Source organism: Anomalospiza imberbis, chromosome 3 (assembly GCF_031753505.1).
Source record: "Anomalospiza imberbis isolate Cuckoo-Finch-1a 21T00152 chromosome 3, ASM3175350v1, whole genome shotgun sequence".
Lineage (NCBI taxonomy): Eukaryota > Metazoa > Chordata > Aves > Passeriformes > Viduidae > Anomalospiza > Anomalospiza imberbis.
The window spans coordinates 42,345,468-42,370,965 of NC_089683.1; the positions used below are offsets into that span (position 1 = coordinate 42,345,468).

General features: G+C 32.5%; 1 protein-coding gene across 5 annotated transcripts in view; it reads left to right on the forward strand.

Annotated features, from left to right (window-relative positions):
• Positions 1-25,498, forward strand: part of GRIK2 (glutamate ionotropic receptor kainate type subunit 2) — a 354,225-nt gene that overhangs the window by 201,513 nt on the left and 127,214 nt on the right. For all 5 annotated transcript variants that reach the window (XM_068184153.1, XM_068184149.1, XM_068184151.1 and 2 more), the window contains 2 exons: positions 6,784-6,990; positions 21,347-21,570. In XM_068184153.1, coding sequence (XP_068040254.1) covers positions 6,784-6,990; positions 21,347-21,570 — 431 coding nt within the window. The remainder of the gene's footprint in view (positions 1-6,783; positions 6,991-21,346; positions 21,571-25,498) is intronic.

The following is a 25,498-nucleotide window of genomic DNA, read 5'->3' on the forward strand; positions in this document are numbered from 1 at the left end:
TGTCGCTTTGTACCAGATATCCTGCCTAGGATTTTTCTTGATGCTTTTCACTGATATGTAACTTTAATTCATGTGAACCTAATTCCTGCTTTACAGATTATAGTCCTGTCTCTGCCACTGGCCTGTTCCCTTCATTGCTCAGTAATGAACCAACCTTTTTATCTGCACTCTTCAATAGCCATCATTGTATGCTTGATTCCAAATTGTGATAACAACACTGTGACAAGGATCAATCCCCGCAAGATTACATAAGAAACACTCAATAATTCAGGGTGTTTCAAGTTTTTTTTTTGTGTTTTAACATCTGCCTGTTGATGAGGTTTGAGTTAATATACTCCAAGTATCATATTGCTCTTACATAGTGATACTGGCATGATTTTGATTGAAATAATTAGCTCAAAAAATGGTAAATAGTACAAATGTAAATAGTATTGCCACCAATGAGCACTGATTTTAATTTGGAAAAGCTCACAAAAGAAGACTCCTGAGATTTAACACAAAAGCTGCCTTCTGTAATCAAGGATACCTTTTCTCTTAAGAGTTAACTCCTGGTTAGTGGTCTTTTATAAGTATCCATCCTCTTTAGAGGTATCTAAATAATGCATTAAAAAAAAGACTTTAAATTGGTGTTACACATTGCTCACATATAGCTGCCTTTTCTACTTCAGTTATTGTCTAGTAAAAGTTTTGGTAATTGCAGTTACTCTTTTCAGCTATGAAGAATGGTACTCTAAAGAAGTGGTACAAATTGGAAGAGCTGCATTTGGAATAGTAAAAAGGACCCAAACCATTTTTGGTGCAGACATACATGTACTAGCTTTATTTTCTAGTTTTTTCTTTTTTATGCTTAAAAAATACATTTCTGTTGAACAGAAAGTGAATCACTGAATATTCATTTTTGTAGCAATGCAAGGGAACAATATAAAATGCTAAAGCTCCTAAAAATATACCTACATCATCAGCCTTTCTCTCCTTTTTTGAGTCTGCAAAATCTTGCTAAAATGAAAAAAGAAAAGGCAATTCTATAATTTAAGCTGTTCGTACGATTTTCCTATGATGTGTCACTTTGAGAATTCCCTACAATAGTCTATAGTAGACTGTCAGCTGGGGAGCCTTAACCATTTTTCTCTGTAGTTTGCTTTAATGCTCACTTTTCATTTAAATATCCCAGTCTTTCTTTTATTTTTAATTTCGTTTCTGAAATTTGAAGCAATATCTTTTTCCTCCTATATTTTGCAGTCATTTAGATCTTTACAAGTATGAGTATAGCCTGCATTTCTACTGGTGGCTGAGTCTCTAGAAGAAGAAAAATATATTCATGGGAAAAATTATAAAATATAAACTGTGATTCATAAATTCATCTACTTTAACTAAGGACAGAACTATGTGCTCCTTTTTGTTTTGAGTTTTTCGTAATGTATTTTACAGGTAGCTAGCTGAAAGAGTATTCCTTGGTTTCTCAACAATTTAGTGCTCTATTCTGGACAGGGACAGTTATCAGGACTTCAGCCTGTCTCAGAAATTTACCTACATGTAGTTTTTGTGAAGAAACATGTCTGGTTTCCAAGTTCTGAACCCATAGCAGCCCCAAGTACCAAGTGAACATGTCCACTAGAGAGATAGTCAGGTCTTTTCAGGGAAGGGGGGGAAACATTTGAAAAATAATGAGTATGCTGTTTTTATCTTTTTTAATCATAGCTTTGGATATATCAATCCTTTTGATACTATTGCTTTGTTTTATTTTAAAACCATCTGCACTGAAACTTCAGAATTTCTTTCTCATTTAAAAAGCCTACTTAATGAATATTCTGCATTTAGAGAAAACAAACCAAACAAAAAACCTACAGAAAAGAAATTTTCAACTTCAGTAATAAGAATTTCTTATTATTTGATTCTCCTAAATTGACTCCTACAAGAACTCTGAAACATTTCTTCTCCTTAGACTTTAGATGTAAATATCTAAATATTTTTGTTCTTGTATATCTTCTACTTCCAATTTGAGAAAGCTTTAACTGTGGAATTCAATTTCCATGTTTATAAACAATGTTAAATTCTGTATGTGCATGGTATTTAGGGTTTTTTTAATGCTAGTTTCATACCGGCCTGTACTTATTATCATGCTGGTTCATTTGCCCTGTTCTGCTGAAATAAATGCTTGTTTCGTTTCCCGTGTAGCTTTTGTGTACTTTTATGTATCTGCTTACATCAAAGCTCAGGAAAGCTCAGAGTTGTCAAGTTTAATTTTTCCAAGAAATGTGTGAAAGTTATGAAAGGTGTGTGAGGTTCTCAAATTTAGTAGTTTTTTGTTACTTCACATTTGAAAAGTGAAATTTCCTTTTTATTGTACGTCCCTTAAAAAATTGGTTTGAACTAGGAATAGAATTAGAAGGAATATTTATAATAAATTTTAAAATAATTTCACTTAGTTCAAAGTATAGTATTCTCACATTGTATTTTATTGATATATGCTGCTTTCTCAAATGTGTGGTGCGTAATTTCTCTCCCTTTTCTCTTGGATACCCAAACATGAGTTTTCAATGGCTAAATTTTAAATTAATATATATTAAAAGAATATTAAAATTAAAAGAATAAATTTATCTGTCATCTTTAAAAAGATGGGTCACCCATCAATTGTTTTGATTGAAAGTAACTAGTGAATTGCTTCACCTCTCCCACTAGAATTTTGAGTGCCTACTGTGAAAACCTAGTGTATATTCCTTCTATCAGATATAAATGTTAATAAGATGTGGCAGTCTTTTAATGCTCCAGTATCCCACCTTCTGGTATGCAGAAGCTAATAATTAAAATCTCTGTTCTAACAGTGGCAAATTTTCAAATGGTTTTTCTCTTTTCATCATTAGGTCTTCCACTTTCTTTTTGTTGATTTATTAATTTTTTTTTTGCTTTGTTTTGCTTTTCTCAATACTGACAGTAATAACTTTTAGATTCTTTTAAAAATACGCTATTCCATGTTGAAAATAAGAAGGAAAAATATGTATGTTTGATTAATATTAATAAAAGATAAAAGAACTTGAAATTTAAAACGTTGTAATTTCTAGTAATATCTTTGTAGTTGAAATATAATATAACTCATAGGATTAATTCAAGTAAATATTTATTGTTCAAATCTGAAAAAAAAGAGAAAGTTGAAGAAAATTGTTTTTTAGAATACGTGTGCTTTTATTCAAGCATTAGCTGTACATTTTTAAAACTAAAAGCAGTCTGTAAAGTTACAATATTAATTACTTTTCAAAGATTTATCTTCTATTTGCAGACACAGTTTTTAATCTACCTGTGATTTCACTGTTCCTTGTAGTCATACCTGTATCTGCAGTATTTTAGTTAAGTTGACTTTTTATTAAATTTTCTCAGAAAAATGATTTGTTTCATTTACAAGTTTATCTGCATTCTCACTTGTAGTGCTTATCCGGCTTGGGATGGGACTCTTCTGCATCCCTCTTCACTAAAGATATTTTAGTCTTATGAGACATTAAACCATGACTTTGATCTTAAAATTTTCTAAGAAGCTGACCTGTTGTTAATTTAGAGTAACAATGTTTCCTGGAAACGCTGTGTCTTTTTGAGGATTCATTCTGGAGTCTATAGTCAGTGTTTAATTGGTGACATTTTGTTTCCAAGCTACTCATGTCATTCCAAGCAATAGTAAAAGCACGAATGGAAAGTGTTTCCCTGATTTCCTGGGGAGATGTGTCCAGTTGAAATACTTAATTTCAACTGAAGTGGTTTAGACTATTTCAAGTACTGTTTTTGTGATGTGGTGTAGTAATTTTTAGGGGTCACGTTTTCAGGAACTGAAGGAAAAAAAAATTGTGAACAATCTTAAAGTAAGTATAAACCAGCTGCCAATCTACATATCACTCAGTTTAAAAACTCTGCCTACCAAATCAATGATAATTGTCCTAGTGAATGATTTTGGTGGAAGTGATAATCCACCAAGAAGCAATGGTGATTGGACATTTAATGCATAGAGACTTTCCTGAGAGTATATTTAGCAACCAGTTTTATATTAGCCCATTCTACAAGTTTAAAGCATGAGCAAATGAAGCATGTAGAACCCTTTGCATGCACTTGTTCAGAATACCTGAATGCCGTGTTCAGTATTTAGAATGGGTATTACTCGAGGAAAAAGCAAACTAGAGAAAACATTCATCTGTAATAAGAGCTATTACAGATGAAGCTGCCAATACCAACCCTGCTCAAATTAAGTTAGAAATCGTTTTATGTAGCAAGTAAAAGGTCTGAAGAGAAAAAAACAAATGTTTTGTATAGTAGAAGACTATAAGAAAAAGTAGCAGTAAGAAATTACTTAATGTAGGATTGGAAAAGCATTAAGAGAGTTTTAATAACTTATTGATCAGTCTTCTCAGCAGAAGTTGAGAATCATTAAATAGTAGTAAGGATACTATTGTAGGCCTTATCCAAGTTGGCCAGAGTAAAGAACAAAATATAAAAATGCATCAGCAGAACAGATAAAATGTCTGATGATTTCTATAATGATCTGATAGAAAAATATGTAGGAAGGTATCAATGAGCTGAATTGCTCAATGAAGAAAATTCTGCTTTGCTTATTCAGTAAAGGAGAATTAAAAACATAAATTGACAAATACACATCCTTCCTGATATTGCACATATTTAAATTCTGTCCCAAATAACTCTGGAATGCTTGGAATGGAAGACAGAGACAAAAATGTTGTCAAGAATCTTGCCAAGATTCCAGAGACTGGGGGATGTGTATGACTAAATATCTGAACTACTCTGAGAGCAAATGTCTTAGATCTGTATGTATGAGCATTCCAAGCTACACTGGAATTCTTTCATGCCCACAGAACAAGCTGTGACACTGTGTAAACATTGCTCAGCAGTAATGAAAATATTCCTGTGTTATAACCCTGTTTTGAGCACAGATCTAAACCTTATTAGTTAATGTGAAGAAAATTGCTACTACTCCAGAAAAAAAAATCACGCTGTGTTTTGTCATAGCATAGCTTCATAGCTTCTGCTTAGCCAGTGGCATGATTTCTTTAAGGAATTGTCATTTCACCTGAAAAAATTGTTTTTCTTACAGATGTTTTCTTTCAGATATGTAATATCAACTTCCCATGTTTAGTAACAACTATTTTCAAACATAGTTTTTGCTCTGATACCATCTCTGTTCCTCAAGAATTATTCGGTGATCCTTGTCATTTAACTAGTTTTCAACTTTCACGTTTTCTGCTAGGTCTTTGCTCTTGTTGGGACTACATCTTGAAGAGCTCTTCTGGAGTAATTTGTTTATCTGTTGTTTGAGAAATTTCTGTCAAAACATCCTAGCAGTTTGGCTGGACAATTTATTTCATGTTTGTTCCTTGCTAATTGTATAAAGATTTGTGATGTACTTTTTGAAAACATGGCTGTAACCTTACAAATTTCAATAGGGATACATAACAGTTCTTTTAAGAACAAGATTATTCCCTGCATTCTCCTTTTCATTTCTTTGAGTAGAATCTTATGTACTAAAGTTCCAGTTATATGTGGATATAATATTTAAATAATGGGAAAACTCAAGACAAGATTACACTAGGAGTGTTGACTTATTAAAGCAGTCAGGTGCCTGTGGAATGAGGTGCCTCTAGCCCCACTGAGTGCTGATGTGGGGATTTAGGACTGTAAGAATTTTCATAAGTTGTCCTGGAGAGTTTATCTGAATATTCACTGAGTCTTCTGTTTGGTGCAATGATTGAATATACTCTTAAATGTCTTACCTTACTTGGTTCTTTTTCCTTTTAATTATAAAAAATTAAAAGCATCTCTCCCAAAAGTGAGTGAAACCAAATTGCATGTTTAACCTAACAAATACAGCTTGAATATTCCTTCCAATTGTAGTGGAAAACTACCAAATTTTTTTGTATTTTTGCCTTTAATTTTCTATTTGAGAAAGGCCACCCTATACTGAGAAACAGATGTAAAAATACTGTTTTGCTAAATGTAAATTTTCTTCCTATAATTGCTAATTTTCTGCCAATCATTTTAATTTGTTTGCTGTCTGTTTGCACACCACTTAATGCAAAAAAAAAATTGTAATTTGATTTACACATTAGAAGAAAAATGCTTAAAGAAATTTAATTCATTTTGCATGGAATGTCTGTCATAGAACTTACTTTTTGAATAAATGTTTTTAGGTTTTGTTGCAGTCTTGTAAATGGCAGCCTTTAACTTGAGGCAATATAGAAGTTGGTGCTTTCACTGACTTTTTCCTTCCCATGTGAGTTTTTTATGCTTTGCCTAACAAAGCATTGAGAAAACAGTTTAAATACTTGTATAAATAAGAGTGTGAAATCTAATACTTTAAATATTTGATCGATGTTTGGAGTTTTAATGAATTTTTTTTTCAGTTGCCAAAGCACATTGTTTCAGCATTTTAAAAGGCTTACCTTGTCCATCCAAACAATACATTTTATATTACTGTATAATGCAAATAGTTAAGGAGCACATTTAAATTTAATGTGTATATGTGTTCCTTGAAGACATGTCTACAGTGTTGAGAGAGCAATTTTTTTCAAAAAAAAAAAAAAAAAAGACAAGGAGAATCTTTGAAAATATGTGAAGACTTCAGACACACAGAGCCAAAGCTAAAAGGGTTCTAGTTTTTATACTATTTTGTTGTACAGAGAGTGATGTCATTAGTGTATGCATATTTAAGTACATGATTTTCTACTACTTAAGGCTAAAATGAGAAGAAAGGTGTGGGGGCATTCATTATCTGTTCTGTCTTGATTCTTACAGGAAGAGCCATATGTTATGTTCAAGAAGTCTGACAAACCCTTGTATGGAAATGATCGTTTTGAAGGTTATTGCATTGACCTCCTCAGGGAGCTGTCTACTATCCTTGGATTTTCCTATGAGATTAGACTGGTGGAAGATGGAAAATATGGAGCCCAAGAAGATGCCAGTGGACAGTGGAATGGAATGGTTCGTGAACTAATTGATCATGTAAGTTAACTTTTACAAGCTTTCAAATATGCATTTAGATTTCAGACCTTTCTACAAAAAATTATAAAACTTTTATGATAATGCCATTTGAATACTACTGTTTTCAAAATGCAGGTGTTTTAAGAATTGATACAAGTAGATTGGTATCCATTATTTCTTTAGTGTAGAATTTGTAAAATAAAGTATCTCAGTTTTGCCCATAGGCAGTGTTTGTTTTGGTTTAGCTCTTCTGTAGCATATGTCTAAGTCAAAATATGAAATAAATAGTACTCAGAATTTATTTTTGAGAACACATGTAAGAGGTTTGCTACAGCAATACAAGTCAGGTCTTCTTTTCTGATAGTGGATCTGAGATTTTGTCTTAGAGAAATTTCTGTGTGTGTAATGTAAACTCACACGTCATTTGATATTCATCTTTCTTGAAATTTTACCAATAAAATGCAGGAAGTAAGACAAAAATGTCAATATATACTGATGGAACAAAGCCATGTCCCACCAGATACCATTACCACTGACTGTAAGTGATTAAGGGAGGTATTACTTCAGAGTCTTCAAAATGTGCTTTCTCAGTCATTCCAGTTGATTTCAGTCTCTTAGAAAAATTTTCATAAATTTTAAAATTATGCCATTATTCCTCTCTGCACTTATTTGGGTGAACTGCTTGATAGCATTTTCTCTATAGACATGAGGTCAAAGATTGAGATGAAACATATTCTGCACATCACTGTCATTTAAAATAGAAGACTGTAGTTAATTCAAGTGGAACCTCTTAATGATGGCAAAAACTGTATGAATCATTTGAAAAAATATTTACTTATCTTGTTTAATTTGCTTTAAGATTTCAGCAGATGGGCTGAAACATGTTCTAATCAAATTATTCATATTTACTAGGAAGGTTGTGCTTCATGCATTTCTAGTAAATGATAATCTGGTATTGGTGTTGCAACAGATGTTGATTATGCCTGGCTTCACACTTTTAAGAAGAATGCGTGGGAGTATTATGTTATCTTTAAATGTGTGTATTTATAATACGTAGTACACACACATATAAAGCAAACTTATGTAGCTGGACTCTCTGTCCATCTCTGTAATTGTGCATTTTTACACATGAATAAGTGCATAGGCCTGTTAAACTATTAGATTTGGTGCTTGTTAGGTAACATCCTCATCTGGAACTAATTTTCCATGACTGAGGTAGATATTTTGCAAGTATTTATTCAGAAGCAAATAAAAATCAGTTTTATACACCTTTTATTATTCAGCCTTAAAGCATTCTTAAGAAAACTCTAGTATGGCCTCCTAAGTTTTACACTAAGATATTCTTGAATTAAAATGCATTTGAATAAGTTGCAAAAGTGGTGTCAGAAACAGTAGCTTTTCCCACCTTTCCTCTTGATAACACAGAATGAAACAGGTAGTCTTTTTTCTATAAATAATATACAACTAAATACAGATTAAAATTTATTTTTATTTATTTATTTTTGTTCTAGTCAAATAATTTTTACTTAGGAGTCAGAAAAGTTTAGAGACTGTGTTAATGCACATGGAAAATGTAGTCCAACTTCCTAATCTGGACCATAATTTTTACTAGTCTTTCTCAAATTTAAAATTTTTTGCTTTAAATTTTTTCTCTGGTTTTATCAATTCTTACTTTATAATCTATTTGAATATATGCAACTTATTTATACACCTGTTCCCTTTATATACATGCATGCTATTAGTAAAATTAGGTGCATTTTCCTAGCAAGTAACACTTCATACCTCAAAAGTGAGGCAAAAGAATTTAGTGAAAAACTCCAGACAGACAGTTACCGCATTGGGTGTTTCCATATGGTTAGTACTTCACATGTTCCTTTAGCTTCCCAGCCCTTCTTTTCCCTTAGAGAATATTTTTAAATTGTCATAAAGGTTTTTTTTTTTCCTATAATGTAATTTAATAAACTCAATTTGTTTGTTTTTGAAAGGTTAATTGATTCTATATTTTTCAACTAGAGTTTCTAATTAAAATAGACTACAGAATAAAGATGGTTCTTAAAGTTGCCATAGCAGTTAAATCTATTGAAAAATGTTTTTAGAAATTATTTTTTCTGTTTGTTTTGTTTTATCTGTCAGTTAAGTTCAGAGAGAAAGGTCACTATGCTGTAGTATATATGTTTGCAAGGGTAACATGTAAAATGCATAATCCAAGAATAAATTAAATGGATAATTTTTGTATATTATATGTGTAGAAAGGAAAAGGCACCATTTATATAAAGATTAAAAGTACCAAATAAATCTAAGATTTAAATAAACTGTTTAAATCAGTACTTAGTCACTTTGCGTAATTGCTGGGGCTCAAAATTCTAAATAAAATAGAGATAATGCTATGTGAGTTGAACTTAGCATATCATGTCAGTCTCAGGATTTAAATTTTATAGCATGAAAAGAGACTGAAATGTTTACATCAAGCTCTGTTTGTTTCCAATCTTCTTTCCCGCGAGTTTGCTCGCGTTTCTTGTTTCCTTGACTGTTTTACTTAGAGTTCACACCTGCATTCTTATATCAGTCTCCAAGCAATGAGTAGTTTTTTTTTTGAATTTGTGGTAAATGCTGTCAGTGAAAATTAGTATAATGATTCCTTCCCTTTGACAACTGACAATGAATTCTTGTTGGGAAAAACACACTGGTCTCTAGAGTTGCAAATGTAAGACAAATATTAGCTAGGACAGCAACTACAGATGACATTTCTCTATGAATCAATTTTGAATTGAATTTCTCCACTTAAACGTTTTGATTTCTTTCCCACAATTTTTCATTGATATTTTGCCCTCTTCTCAGGTTAGTCCACCATATGAGTGTTACATATTTAAGGGAGGAGGAGCTAAGTTCCAGGAATCTCCATTCTTTATGGACTAATTCTTCATAAAAATTATTCTTTACACTGTCTTCCTGTGTTTGGTTCAAAAACTTTATGAAAGGACAGATTTATTGAATAGGTTTTGAACTGAATCATAAATTCTGGAAAATTTCAGGTTGTTCTTAAGTGCTAAAAGTTGTCATGTCACTGTATTATATTGCATACGACATACAGATTAAGCATGTAAGTTATATTCCAATATAGCTAGCACAGACAGATAGAATCAAAATATATAATTTTATTTTTAGAAAATTAGGCATCCTACTTTACAGATCCAAAAGAACTTAAAAAAATTCTTAACATTGGGTTCCAAAATAGAAAAAAACCTACTGTTTTATACTTTGACAGAGTTATAAATTAAAAACCCACTGGGAAATAATTTACTATTATACACACATGATTTAAAATAACTATTTTTGGGGGGTTCTTTGAATGATTCTTCTACAGCACAAAGCTTATGCATTACAAATAAACTTCAAGGTTTGCAGATCTTTTATGATTCATAAACAATTACAAAAAAGGTCCAATTTTTAGACCATGATTGCTCTTCGATCAACTGTGAGGATTAAATTGGAATTTTCTTTGTCTCTAAGAATAGGATTTTCAGCTTGGAGGAATTTTACACAGTGGAACATTTAGAAAGAACTTTTGAGTTTGAGTTAACTTTAAACATAATGTTTTTCACTTCACTATATTTTGAATTTTTCATAATCAATATTTTTTTTCAGACTAAATACATATCAAATACATTTGTAAAAATAATAATAGTACCTTTTTATTATTTTAATAACAGAATAGATGTTTATATAATTGGTTTAAATATTTTAGTGATTTTTCCTCCAATAACCTGTTGGTTTCGTTCTCTTATTTTAAATTAAGGTCCTTATGATCTTGAACAACTATAGCCAAACCCTTTGTATTATTGTGTAGAAGTGAAAAAAAACCTTCTAATAACTGATGGTGTAGATGTTTGGTTCCTTCCTTTTTGAGCCAGTGAAAATTTACTTTCTTCCACCTTTTTCTTTTTGCTTTCTTCCATTCCAAATGTCATTTCATCATATTGTTTGGACTCTACCTCTTTCCTTCATACTTATAGGAAACCCTACCTTATAGAGACTTATAAGGAAAGGCTACAGAACATCTTTTCCCTATTTCTTCTTGTAATTTCCATGCAAAAGGTCTGACAATTGAGATTTTCAATACAATGGAGGATAATTTAGCCATGTTTCTCAGAATAGGCAATTAGAGGATCTTTAGGGGAGGGAGGGAGGAAGGGAAGGAAGGAAGGGAGGAAGGGAGGAAGGGAGGAAGGAAGGGCAATATTTCTCTTTTCATCATTGTTAAATCGGCTCAACAATAACATCGGTTGACTATCAGTGCTCTTTAAAGCACCGTGTCTGTTTCATGGCTTCCCTATTTTATTAATGTAACTAGAATCTGCAACTGCATTTCAGGTGTCAAATGATGAAAATTTCACTCATGCTAAAGGTTTTCTATATATAATAAATTTTATCTCTGATGCTTTGAGGGGTAATAGACCATAACCCCTGTTTTGGTAAGTCTGCAGCTCAGCTATTGATGCTTGAACCAGCAGCTTTGGTGAATATACATAGATGGTGAGCTGAATGACTACTGATTTCCACTAACCCTGTTTTGATGTTGTTTTTCTAGCATCTTGGTATTTTGTTTTATTTTTACTTCCTCTCCTGAAAAATAAGACACAATTCACTTTTTCCTGTTCTCTCTGTAAAACAAAATAAAATAATGTATAACAGAATAAATTATGCTGATTTGTTTCAATTTTATTTTTCTTATTTTTTTGTATTTTCACCTTTTTAATGAATTGTTTATAATTTATCTCTTTCCCCATTTTTCTGTTTAGCTAATTGAAAGCCATCTCTTGTGAGTGCATTTTTATCCTTGGTATATATTTATTTACCTTGTAGATTAAGCATTACCATTCTATGATGAAGCTCTCCTCTGAATTTCCAGTAATCATTATTATTTACATTTATTAAGCTATGTTGGAAGTCCAGCACAACCATCTCTTTAAAAAAAGCTATTAATTTGCATTCAGTATTTAAAAATATATTACAGCTTCTTCCAGTTATTCTGTATTCATATAGCATCCATGACTATTTAACTGTTAAGCTCCTGTAACATACCTTTCATGTGTGTTTTTTGCTGTTTTAAATATTCATATTGGCTTCCAGTTTTTATTGTTTATGTGATTTCTTTCCTCATTAAAGTAGCATTTCACTTCTGTGTGAAACATGTCTTGGGGTCATAGGATAATTTCTTTTGATAATTTGTAATATGCCAGAAAATATCACTTGTCCTTTTAGTGCTTTTCAGTCTAATTGCTAATACATTAATCCAAAACTTCAAGTGCTCTAACCTTTTATTTCCAAAGTAATTTGTCTCACCCTGAATAAGCATCAGTGTGTCCCTGACAAGCAACTAGTTGTATCTCATCTGTTGCTTGAGATCCTGTTTTTCACTTAAAGCAAACTGTATATATTCATAGACTCACAAAACCTCTATTCAAATATTTTTCATGTCTGAATTTATCAATGCAATTCACTCAAATATGCCATACTATGCACCTTCTGTTCCTTTTTTGTTTATTAGTTTGTTTTAAAGTAAATGATCAAAGAGATGGTCTTCTACATGACAATAAAATTTCATTTCAAACCAACAGCTAAACATTCATCTCTGTGCTCACAAGTTGACAGTTTTCATGGATAGTTTGTCACTCTTTAATAAAGATTATATATGATATTCCATGGAAAAATGTCTAAACAGATCTTAACTCAGCAAAAGCTATGCAGAAAGTAAACTTCAGGTAGAGATGCATAAATCCACAAAAAATTCCAGCGAAATGGAAAAAAAAGTCAGTAATCTAATATGCCAAAGAAATACTAATCCAGAAGTTTAGACCAAGTTTGCAAAACTATGTATTAATTCCGTAAGGAACATATATGTGCATATATAAATTCCCTATTAAATTGTTACTAATTTCAAGTGCAGGACAGATGAAGATGCAGTTTTCAACATAAAAGCAGTTTTAAGTGAGCAATTTGTTTTCCAAAGAACAAGGAATTTCCAGACAGTCTTCATTTAGTAAAGCAAGGCCCAGCAAAATAATGCAGTAAGGCATAGAGAATAATAAATTATTCATATTTTTCCTAAAGTTTTATAAATGTTAATTCATTAGTTTTTGAGCTACTTGTGTTCTGTGCTTCCCAAAGAAACTGGATGAAAAATTTTAACTACATCCTCAGTGATTTGACACCAAAGGTGGCAGGGGACTTTGACAGTAGGGTCTTCAAAGTGCTCTGAGATGTGTGGATTTCTTTCTGGAGTTCTGTACTCCAGGGGTAGTTTATTTGAAATTTCTTGACACTAAGAGTAAGTGGATATTACTTTCTTGTTTGTTTAGCTGCAATATGCCTATGTATTGTTCTTTTACAGTTAGGGTGTTATGGACATCCCTTGCTAATGCACTTGGGTTTATACAATAATTAGTTTTCAGTTACAGAGAAATATTGTATAGCAAATAGTTGAAATTAACTTTCACTGTGCTACCAGCAAGGTGAATCATAGCCAATCAAGGCAGTGGCATTAAGTTTTTTCAAATGAAACTCCAAACAATAATACTTTAGCTCGAGCATCATCTATGCTTACAGTAATGATCAGGAATTATTTGGATCCAGGGTTAGGGCTGTATTCATAAAAGTATTACGTTTTTCATATCCTCATACCTTTATCTGATCTTTTACTCATGTTGCTATAATGATAGTAAAGAATGGTAGAAAATAACATTGGCATTTTTGTTTCTATGTGTATGCCTGCTGAAGTGAAGTACATGAGAAAAATAGAATTCTCTAATAGCAGAGTTAATTTCCATTGGGGCTTATCCCTTTTATTAGGGATTATTAATAATGCTTCAATTTGTCTTTTACTCATCTCCAAAGAATTTCAAGAATTTAAACATATCTCAAAGTGAAAGTTTCATGAAAGATAGGGAGGAGGGGCTTTGGAAACCTTGAGTATGTCAATGTTCATGGAAACACCATTTTGTTAAAGAGTTTTAGGATGTGCTTGTGGGAGATGTGTCTCTGGGAATGATGACTGAAACACGTCATCCATGCTGTTTGGGGAACTGGAAAGTATCAAGTCTGATCTGTTATTCTCAGGGCAACAGGTTTACTCCAGGAAAGAGCAATGACATGTTTCTGTGTTGGCTTTTCCTAACTGAACAGTCTTTTCTTTGCTATTACACAGTACCATTAATATAAGTGTAGATCTCCCCCGAGTTTTTTGCTTTTACATCTTGGAATTATGAAACATTGCAATATTTCAAAAGACCTTTTGAGGGCCAACCAACTTGAAGATCATAAGACATGGGAGTGATAGGGCTGAGGGCTGCACATGATATTTGAAATAGCTAAATTATTTTTCTATCCAGAAAAAAATAAGTTTAATTAGAAAGTTCTGCTGGTTTATTACTATCATTCTCATGGCATTGAAAAGAATTCAGTTGTTTAAGAAAATTATACAAATATCAAATTGAGTTGAAAAAAGACAGTGGGTGTAGCCTTACATAAGTCCAAAATACAGGAAATGAAACTGATTATGTGTGTCTTAGCAAGAAAATCATGTTACTTCTGGTTTTTATTTGATATTTGATAGACTTTTCTAAAAGGAATTTTTTTGTTATTTTTTTATAATAATGATCAATTTCAGTTAAGTCTACGACCCTGGAATCTAATGATTGATTGAGAATTCCAGAAGGTTGATTTTATCCATATTAATAAGTTTTACTCCATTAATTAATTAAACTGATGAAATTATAGCTTTCAAAAATTGTTATTTGAGTATTGCTAATCAATAAGATGTAGCATATTCTGCAGTAATCTACTTCAAACCAAATTTTATGAAAAAATGTTATTTGATTCCATAGTGAAAAATTGCAGATGACAAAATAATACAGAAAAATAGGATTAAGTCAAATTTTACACAAGTCAAAATTTATTGTGTGATGAAATGAGTTCACTGAAACAATTTGATAAAACACCATCCATTTGAACACAGAAATTATGTCAAAATTAAAAGATCTAGGAATTTTTCGTCTTGAGTGCAGTAACTAAAATTCTAGGTGACAGTTGGTTAGCAACTGGGAAAAAACCCAACATTTCCAGGAAGTTGCAGTAAATCTGGAAAGTATAACAAAAAAATGTTTTCTACAAAAATAGTATCAATGTTACCTGTGTACTTTATTTCAAGAAGGTGTGCTTCAGCATGACGTCTAATAATTTTAATGTTTGTTAAACATCTCTAGTACAAAAATACAGCATTAGAAATAGTGTGTAAAACAGCAAAGAAGAATTGAAACATTTTATTGTAACTACTCTCATTTTATTTTTTTTTCTTAATGGGGGAGTCTCCCTTTCCTGAATTCTGAGCTACAGTATCACACAGTCCTGTAAATTTCTTTGACAATTTCACCTTTCTGGGGGTATGTGAATCCTACTCTTCTAGCAATTAGAAGAAATCTTTGTACGAAATTCCTGAAATGAAGTGATAAAAGGTTTTTTTTACTGTTGAAATGAATAGTCACCCATCTTCCTGCTACATATAGTTTCATGGTCTGCCGCATCTAGTCTTTTTACGTGCAATTTGCTTACCTGTTGATTAGACCGAAGTTGGTTCAAAATACTTTAGTGAAAGTGTATTATAAGTCAACAGACAGAAACTGTATCTGTTTTTAATGAGTACTCATATTACATCTATTCAGCTCTTAAATCTTATCCATACTGGCATAGGCAAAGGAGAATTGACTAGCATAACCCTGAATAAGAGGAAATAATGTAAGTTAACTAATTAGAGAGTTCCTGCTGGTTTAGTACTATCATTTTTCCTCAACTAAACATTCATGTAATAACAAAGGAGCAAACAGAAAACAAGACCAAAAGTCACTTCTAGACAATGCTATGTTGATCAAGACATATGCTTTATCCTATTTAAATCACTGAAGGAAGGATTCCATGCATTCCATACATTCCATTTTGGTCTAGTTGAATTCATATTGAAAGCTGTTTCTATGGTAGTGGACAGAATGCAAATTTCCTCTACAAAACCTTTTGCCTTTAAAAAAAAAATCTACCTCTAGGTAAATGATCCTTTTGATTTCTAGATCACGATCCTCTCTAAAAGGAGAGTAGGTGAAAAAAACATTAGTTACCACTGCTGTTACAGACTTTACCAAGAAAATAATTAACCATGTTGACACAAGAGTTTCTAAAGGAATGGAACCACTGGGTAATATTACTGTCAATTGAATGAATTTGAGTAAACCACCTGTCTTCCAGTGACTTGTTGTTGCTGAACAAATACTGAGAAACATCTCAGCAGTTACAAACATTGGTGTTAGGTGAGCCAGTACCTATTGAAACTATCATCATATGTCACTTCCTTATGGTAAAGTACTTTATTATGTTAATAAAATAGCAACTGCTACTGTTCCATCTATAAGGGATATTGTTAGCCATTAAATTTAAATTATATCAATCAGGATCCCAAAAATAAGAAGTTATGACATCTAAATTCAGCTATCAAATCTGGAATTTTTTTATTTTTACCTTATGGTATGTTACTTACATTATTACCTCAAAAAGGTAATAATTTCTAGTAGCAGCTTTCCAGAATCTATGAGGAGGTTATCAAGAAGCTCCATCTGGGCTTTTCACAGAGGAGCCTGGCAGGAAGACCAAAGTCAACAAGCATAAACTGAAAACCTCCAAGGGTGGAAATTGCATAACCTCTCTAAACAGCCTGCTCCACTGCTTGTCTGTAGAAACTTTTTTACTATGTGGATAGACAAGCAGTGGACCAGCTTATCTAGAAATGTCATGTAGTCACCTTCCTTGGAGGTTTTCAACAGTGACTGGGTAAAGTGCAGAGCAAACTGTCTCATCCATGTAGATGCTTTGAACAGAAAATTGCACTAGACACCTCCTGATCTATCCCCACTTGAATTGTACTATGATCCTGTGAAAGGTAGTAGAGAAACAATTTCTGTCAAAATAATTTAAGTGGCTAGTTATAATAAAAATAGCGATAAAGCCCTAATAAGTTCCTAGTGGTTTCAAAGGAAATGAAGATCTTGTGATAAGACCAAAAATTTCTTGTGGGGTATAAAATTTTCTATACTGTAACAGCATGAACAAGGCAGTTTAGGATAGACTGTATGCTTAAAAGCAAATTACAGATCTTATCTTTTCAAGTCAATGCCAGGGAAATGCACTTCTGTGAACAGGAATAATGCATAAGGTCTCTGTGCATTAAGAGTGTGTTAGACAGGTTTAAAGAATTGAAGCTGTGATTTAGCTTTCCTCTTTTATCTTGAGGATGCATTTTCTCCAAAGGGAATGTCACTCAAATTCAACTCAGGCTAATAGTCTCAAAAATTTGGGCTGAAGAAGTTTACATATAGGGTCTTAGGCTGAGGATATATAGCGGACTAAACAAAAGCTTTATGAAGTTTTTCCTTTAAAAAAAATGCAAGTTCCTTTATTTTCAAGAACAATTGTAGGCAATAAGTGCATTGCTACCTGCAGAGAAGCAAAATTACTTAAATGGCTTTTCAGTGTATGCATAGTTTTGTGTATATTATACAATTACAATATGATTGTACTGATTGACTGAATAAACAACTGAGACTCTATAGTGTATGATTCTCTTTGCATTTTTTGTATAAACATTAATGGTTGCTAAATCAATGCAAAATGTTAGGAGCAAAATTCTTACCAGAAGACTCCATTTACATTGTCTAAAATAATTATTTTGGTGGAATATTGTGTAATTGTAGTCTGTAATTAAAAAAAGCTATTAGCCATTTATTGTTTCTGTGTCTAGATTGTATTTAAATTCTTCATTCTTTTGAACAAAATAGGTGAACAAAAGCTTTTAAGAAAATTATTGACAATAGAAAATTCAGTTTGTGTTTGTTTTTCCTTTCCCTGGTGTTATTAGTAGAAGCTAGGATATCCTTTCAAAATTTTATTTCCCCCAAAATTATTGTGATTGCTTTTTCAGGTTTTATAGAGTTAATTTTTACAGAAAAAGCACAAATTTCTGCAAATACCAAATTTCTGTGCATGCTATGGCCATACACTACTCAACATTAAAGTATAGATTTCTTGCTGAAGTTATTTGCATCTGCAAGCATAGATTGAATTCAGTATAATTTAAAATTCTCTCTTCTTCGAAGTTATGTGCCAAATTTCAGCCCTGTACAAATGAAAAAAATGTCCTCCCTTTTTCTCTTTGAATGGTACTTTATGTAAAATAGTCAGTGAACAAGCTGCTTGGAAGTAAAATGTAAGTGAAGAAGCAAAGGAGGATAACTTTAGCCTACCTTAGGGACTTCTGTATCAGAAATAAATCAGGGTTACCTTGAGTTGTTGGTGAATGAGCATCCTGCAACTGCACACGGTAGCAAGACAGGGAAGCTTTATACATGTGTGAATGCTTATCCTTTGTCCCCACCTTGGTCAGGAAGGCATTACAGTCAGGGTTATTCCTACCTGTATCATGGATAAGCTTCTGGTACTTTCAAGGGATGCTTTACTGCTTTACTGTTATGATCAAGGGGGTGCTTCACTGCTCAGTTGGTTTGGCCTAGGTTTGGTCAGGTGCTCCTGAGTTCCTGAGGGGTGGTGTGAGACAGGAAGGAAGAGGATGAACAACTACAGCTTATTATCTGCAGTGCAGTCTTCTAGCACATCGTAGAGTAGGCTGTACAGCTCCTTCCATTTTTTCAGGACCATGCCTTGTGTTGGAATGTCCTTGTCAGACTGCTTCTAATCACTATGGTAATCTTTAGTTGGTGCAGAATTTTTCCTTGTGGCAATAAGCTTACTTACCTCACCAATCATTGGACGCTATCATAAAAAATTCTTTCATCTCAAGAAAGAGTAAGTGTTATTATGGACTGTGTTTTCAGACAGATATATCTTTTTATTTGGTTAAAGATTAGAAGCATGCATACATTCCTTATGAAAAATAGAATAATTGATTACTGCCAAGTGAGACAAATAATTTTTGTAATGAAACTTATCAAAAAGCCATTTTAGGATATACTAATTTTTTAATGCTATTAAATGTTATTGATAAAATACTAATTTTGCACCATTCCTCCCCTCTCTGTCTCTAGAAGTAAACTAAAGAAGATTCTCTTCCTTGTATATCTTCATTATAGCTGAGTGTAGGAGAAACTGGTACTGCACTTCTGGAAACTTGGCTCTTGCTTTCTCATAGTTACAAATAACACTATTTTCAGAATGAAAGAATTACCAGGAGAACTGAGGATTTGAGATAAAAGATATTAACAAAAGTTGCATGTGGTTGCATGGCATTTTAAAGTTAGTAATTTCCTCAGTTATTAAAGACTCCGGATATTTTTAAATTTTTTTTTGTTTGTTTTGTATTTGTTAGATGCTTAATTTTTCTTGTGGTGATATTCTAGTTCAAGAATAGTCAAACAGAGTTACTCAGCTCTGAAGAGAATCTTGAGATGTCAAGTTATGTAAATAAATTTTATATCTGTCCTCCCAGGTTGGAATATCTATTTTATTCTGTCATATGAGACATATAACTTCTGCACCTTGGTTCCACTAGAGATAGCTACAACCTATATTCATTTGTATATGGTTTTGTTTCCATGTAATGACCAAGGGTTGGATTTTCCATGGTATTTATTAAAATAAATTGTTATTCATTAAGGTTCTGTTAATACAGTAAGACCAAAATTCACATCTACCAATAGCCTTCCAAAAGATCTAATTTATCTGTCTTTGGGAAGCTGCCTCTTGTGACCATGTCTAGTCAGCTGTCTTCAGACTCTTAGGTTAAGGTCTGCTACTTGCCTCACAAACTAATATTGGGTTATTATGTTTTTTAAACTTCTATGTGCTGACCTATAACTTTTAATTCAAATTAGTTTTAGTTTCTTACTTTACCATTTTCTCTCTACATCAGCTGGAATATCATCAATAATACGCAATCCATAAAAAGTCATCCACTGTGGAATTAAGCCTTGCTGTTTTGATTAATATCTATAAGTTCCTAATACCAATGGAAGTGAAGTGCATGTATTTTTTTGATCAGTAAACCCTTTCCAAATAAAGTGAACAGTGCCAACAGAGTTTCACATTGCAACTGACTACAGTACATCTAATTATATAAATGCTCATAACAAGAATAGACCATAAAAGAACTTTGTGTACATTGAGAAAATATAAATTAAAGGGAACATTGAACTGCTACATTGCATGGAAGTTTGAGTGTTACACAGTATACACAATATCAAATGAGCAAAAAGTATATAAGTGTATGAATTTATTTTATTTGCAATCATATCTCCGTATCTTAAAACGGGCCTTCTGAAAATGGTATCATTTGCAGCTATGTTACTTGGATACATTACTTGGATAGCAGTACTCCATGGTAGCTATACCATTCCTGTCATTGAATACCTATATTTTGGTGTGGTTTATAAAGAATTCTTAGTTTACAGCTTTCCAGGTCTTGTACTGTAAACTTTCTCACTCTGAACTTTCCTCTCTCTTATGTGCGTATGCACACCCACATACACATACATACATGCACAGGAGTATTTCAAGAACTGTTGACAGAGATTAAGAAGTAGATTCTGTAGATTTTTGGTCACTCTGATTTCCATCATGTTTTGATTAAAAGAATAGCATAGGCCATTTGCTAATCTGCTAAGAATTATTCCTATAATAACCAAAACTAAGTGCTAATTGACAAAATGCATTCAGTTGATTATTTCATTTTACGTAGTCCAAATGATGAATAACTATCTGTAAGTTTTGCAGCGATTCTCACAAATGAGTAAGGACAGTTGTACTTTGTTAGAACATCCTCAGCAACATTGCAGGTGTAGCACTTTCAATTTTAAGCTGATCTTCATTTTGTACCATTTTTATGCTAAAATATGAAGAACTGCCTCCTGGTCCATTCCCTGCACTTGTACTAGCATATTCACATCTGCTTCCCAAATATATTTGCTTCTAAAGAACACAGTGAGGAAGTGACAAAGAGAAGACATATGTTGAAATGCACAATAAATAAAGTTTTAAAGTATGTGATAATAGATGCTCATGTTTTCCGCAAGATGCTATATTTTTCTTCACTTGTAGCCCTGTAGCTATGATTTTAATTTTTTTCTAAATGCTATGGCAGTTTAGCAAAGAAGAAGTAGAATAAATCTGTTTCCTTACTTATAGGGAGAAGAGTTTTAAATTTCAGGCAACCTAGTACAAAAGCAAACATCCTTCATACAAAGTTTGTGTTTTGCATAATCTGATTGTCTGCTTCAGCCTGTTTCTTCTGACTTATGGCCTTTTTCTCTTTTTGTATTTCTGTCAACAGAAAGCTGACCTTGCAGTTGCACCATTGGCAATTACCTATGTTCGTGAGAAGGTCATCGACTTTTCCAAGCCCTTTATGACTCTTGGAATAAGTATTTTGTACCGCAAGCCCAATGGTACAAACCCGGGCGTCTTCTCCTTCCTGAATCCTCTCTCCCCTGATATCTGGATGTATATTCTGCTGGCTTACTTGGGTGTCAGTTGTGTGCTCTTTGTCATAGCCAGGTAACATGTCAACTTTTGTGATTTTTTTGGCAATTGTTACCATTTTTTTCTTACTAATAATTGTCAAAAGTCACAAAACTTTTCTTGCTTTCATACTCTTATATTTAAACTTCATAATTTACAGAAGAATAATGATGAGGGTTCTCACTATTAATATTCTCCACTGCCATACTAAGTCTCCAGTTTTTTACTGGACTTTTTCACTAGGTCTTGAGTATGCTAGCTAGATTCCTCCTTTTATTTACAAATATAGAGACATTAGAAAGTTTTTAAGATAGTTTTTCCCAATAAGTCTACATTTAGAAACTCAGGGCTTGCATGTTTTGTTATTCTGATTTGTTTTTATGCTGCGGTGCTCAATCTCAGTTGGAGTACTTAGCTGCCCACGCTTATTCTAGGTGTCCAAACTGTGCCTCTACCAGTTGTAAAAGTTTGTGTAGATTAGTATCTTTGAAGTAGGATAACAATATTTATTTTTTAATTTAGTACTAGTTGAAATCCCTGAGATACTTCACAGACTTTAAAGTCTCTGAGTGGAATGTTTTTGGAAGTTTAGTTGAGCTTTTAAAATTAAGGAACACGATACAACAGAACTCGATACATCAATTGTTAAATTATAAATAGATTTGAAATATAGGACTCGCTCTTTTATCTGTTTTTCTGTTTTTTTTCAATCCAAATGAGCAGAAAAACATCTTTTGTCAAAAAATCCAGTATGTTTACCATTTCCTTCTTAACTCATTAAGACTAAGTTCAGATGCTCACATAAATACAGACTTACACGTAGCTTTGGCATTTGTCATGGCAACAAATGAGAAGGCTCAGAACAGTGTATGTAATCTCTTTTCCCGTTGTAGTCACTTGCAATTTTTTTAAATCAAATGCACATGAACTATATTGGCTTTTATCTCTTTAATAAGATGGGGTCTTTTTGTTTGAGTTGATAATGAAATCTCACTTCAGTCCTGAGATTTCCATGATTTCATGCTGTGGTTCACAGTAGAATCTTCATATATTTCTTTTTTCTATTGTTCTGTATTTAGTATCAGGATTCTCTATCTCTCTTTGAAACTATCTGTTTCATTTTGGAGAAGTTGTATTATTCCTATATTAGGAAGAAGCAACATTTTTAGAAACCAGTTTAAAGGTAATTTAGCACCTGTAGATGAAGTACATGTGGCATTGAAGTAATATAGATAAAACTGAAACATATTTTGTAATGAAAGACTACTGTGTACCTTTTTGAAAAATCTGCTTTATAGAGCCAGAGTTATGATGAAAGTTTCTTGAAAGACCCCTATTTTAGTGGACTATATAACCAGAGAGTACAGTATTTTCTGAGGTGTTCCAGAGAGTATAATAGTTTCTGAGGTGTTCCTGCCATATAGATACCTCTGAAAGAACAGCTGAGCATAAATCACAACTGTTACCTTGTGAAATGCCTCACGTAAAATATTTATGCATATGTCCGAAAGTTTTAACCCTACTGTTATCACTGAAGGACATATTCAGCATGATGCACAGTGCTTTTGACAGGTAGCTCCCACTAATGTTAGTAGGATTTGTATGGCTGAGTTACTACTCATGCTTTGAGAATGTGCCTTGACATGTTTTTAAGGAAATATAGATTTTCTTGAAGACTTTTTTTTTTTTTTTTAATTAAGCTATTTGGCCACTTGCTCTCACTAGCAGAACAGGAGAGAATATTTATTTTTATATAGGAACACCAGATTCTAGACCAATAATGCTGACATTTTTTTTCACTTTGTTTGTTTGTCTGTTTTTGTGACAAGCACCGTTGGAAGCATTATATTAATTGTAAAGCAATATGGAATATGTTTTATACTGAGCAGAGAAGTTTTGTTTCTGTAAAATTGTGTAAGATATCTTTTTTACACATAAATTTATACCATCCTTCATATCTAGCAATTTTTAATATTTCTTAACTGGTACAATCAAATATTGATAACACATTTAGAAATAAAAGATGTAGGGTTATGTAAGACAATCTAGAGATTTTATTCATAATGCAGAATGATTTAATAGTGTGTGATAGCATTTTTTAACATTATTGCTCGTAAAAGGTAACTGGTCTAAATTAAAAGTTGAATTTCCTGCTGAATACTAAGCAGAAACAAAGAAGAACATTATTCATAAGTTAAAGACCTGTTTGCAAATACAATTCAAAAATTTTATCTGTCATGTAAGGAGAGATACTTTAGAGTGTGTTAGTGAAGAGGACTTTGGAGCACAGTGGTATCTATTTTCAGTACAGATTATAGGTTAGGTATTGCGCAGCTGATGATCTATTTTCCAGTCCTGGTGTTGTGAAACTCCTGGACAGCATACCATTAGTTTAATAGGGTCTACCTATAGTTTCTTATTAAGAAGATTTCTATTCCATAATGGATGTTTAACTGGCAGTGTTTCATAATAATTACTTTGTGTTTCATAATAAGGTGTGCCTTTGTTTGGAGCAGTGCTTAGTATGTGTTTTATGACATAATGTTTTGTAATTACAGCTTATCAGAGTGTTCAGTATAGAATATTTATTTTAAAATTGAAACATCCCATTTTTGTGTCAAAGGTTTTGTGATACTGTTTCACCATGTCTTCCAAACAATGTTGGCATGTGAGAGCTTGGTACATTGAAAATGGAAAGTACCATTCTGTTGTGTCACTTGGATCTCACTCATTAATTAGTGGTATTGTGATACTTACAGAAAGATGAAGAAATTAGTAAAAGGTTCAAGAATCTTTAGGAATGAATTGTTGAAAATGCTTCCATAGAAAGAGAAATATAATATAAATCTGTATTGGTCCTCTTCTTCATTTGCAAGATCACTGGATTCTCTTTCCAATTTGAGAATGATATATAAAGAGCTGTAATCTTTGCACACTCAACAAGACTGGGAAAATATGGAAGATAGGAAAGATTTATGTGTTAGCTGGAGGGCTTTTCTATTTTATTTTCCTCTTGTAGTTCCCCTCAAAAGACAATTCTACTTTTAAACAGACAGGTTTTGTATTGCACCTCTTAATCTTGTTTGTTGCTGTTGTTGAATCTAAATAGTTAGGATGGTTAGTCTCTGGAAGTTCCTTGCTTTGTTGTACAGACTGATGACTGATATATAAACCCTGTCTGCTTGACACTAAGCCTATTCATTTTCTGTGAACTGAGAAATTCATATAGTATTTTTTTCTCTTGTGGCAGCAGTAATAGATCTTTCTGGTGCTAGATAGCATTGTCTTTTTTTGTCTGCTAGCAGTGTCTTGTGAAATCTGAAATCCTGGTGCATTCTCATACCATACCTTTATGCCTCTGCCTTTACTAATTTCTTTGATATAGAATACCAGTTAAATTCACAGTTTAGATATGATTAGAAGGAAAACTAAGACCTCAGTAAAGCACACCAATTGTTTATTTGGACTTCTGTCAATTACATATTTTCTGATCTGTATAATCAAAAATCTCAATTAGTGGAATTTCTTTTTATTTCTGTCTGTTGCTGCAAACCATTGTACCATTTCTAAGCAACATGCTGTTTTCTTACAGTGCTGTATATCAACTTCATAGACACATATTGTCCCTTCTTTTCCATCAGCCTGAGTACAAGAAAAAGATGCTTCCTATTTTTGGCCTGCAAAATCTAATATGTTGGTTACTGGAGGATCCTTCCCTTTCTATGTAGGCATTATGAAGAAAACCAGTTTTATGCTTTGAAAAATGCTTAATGTGTTTTATTTACATAGGTCTTCCTATAAATTACTTTCAAAGTTAATCTTCAGCTAGATTTTCTTATGATTATATTGTATTTTTGAGTCTCTTATGCATAATTTTAAACATAGATGTCTTTTTGTATCTTTTCTTAAAACACAGATTGGAGACTAAGTTCCTTAAATATTTTTATCAAATAATTTTATGCCT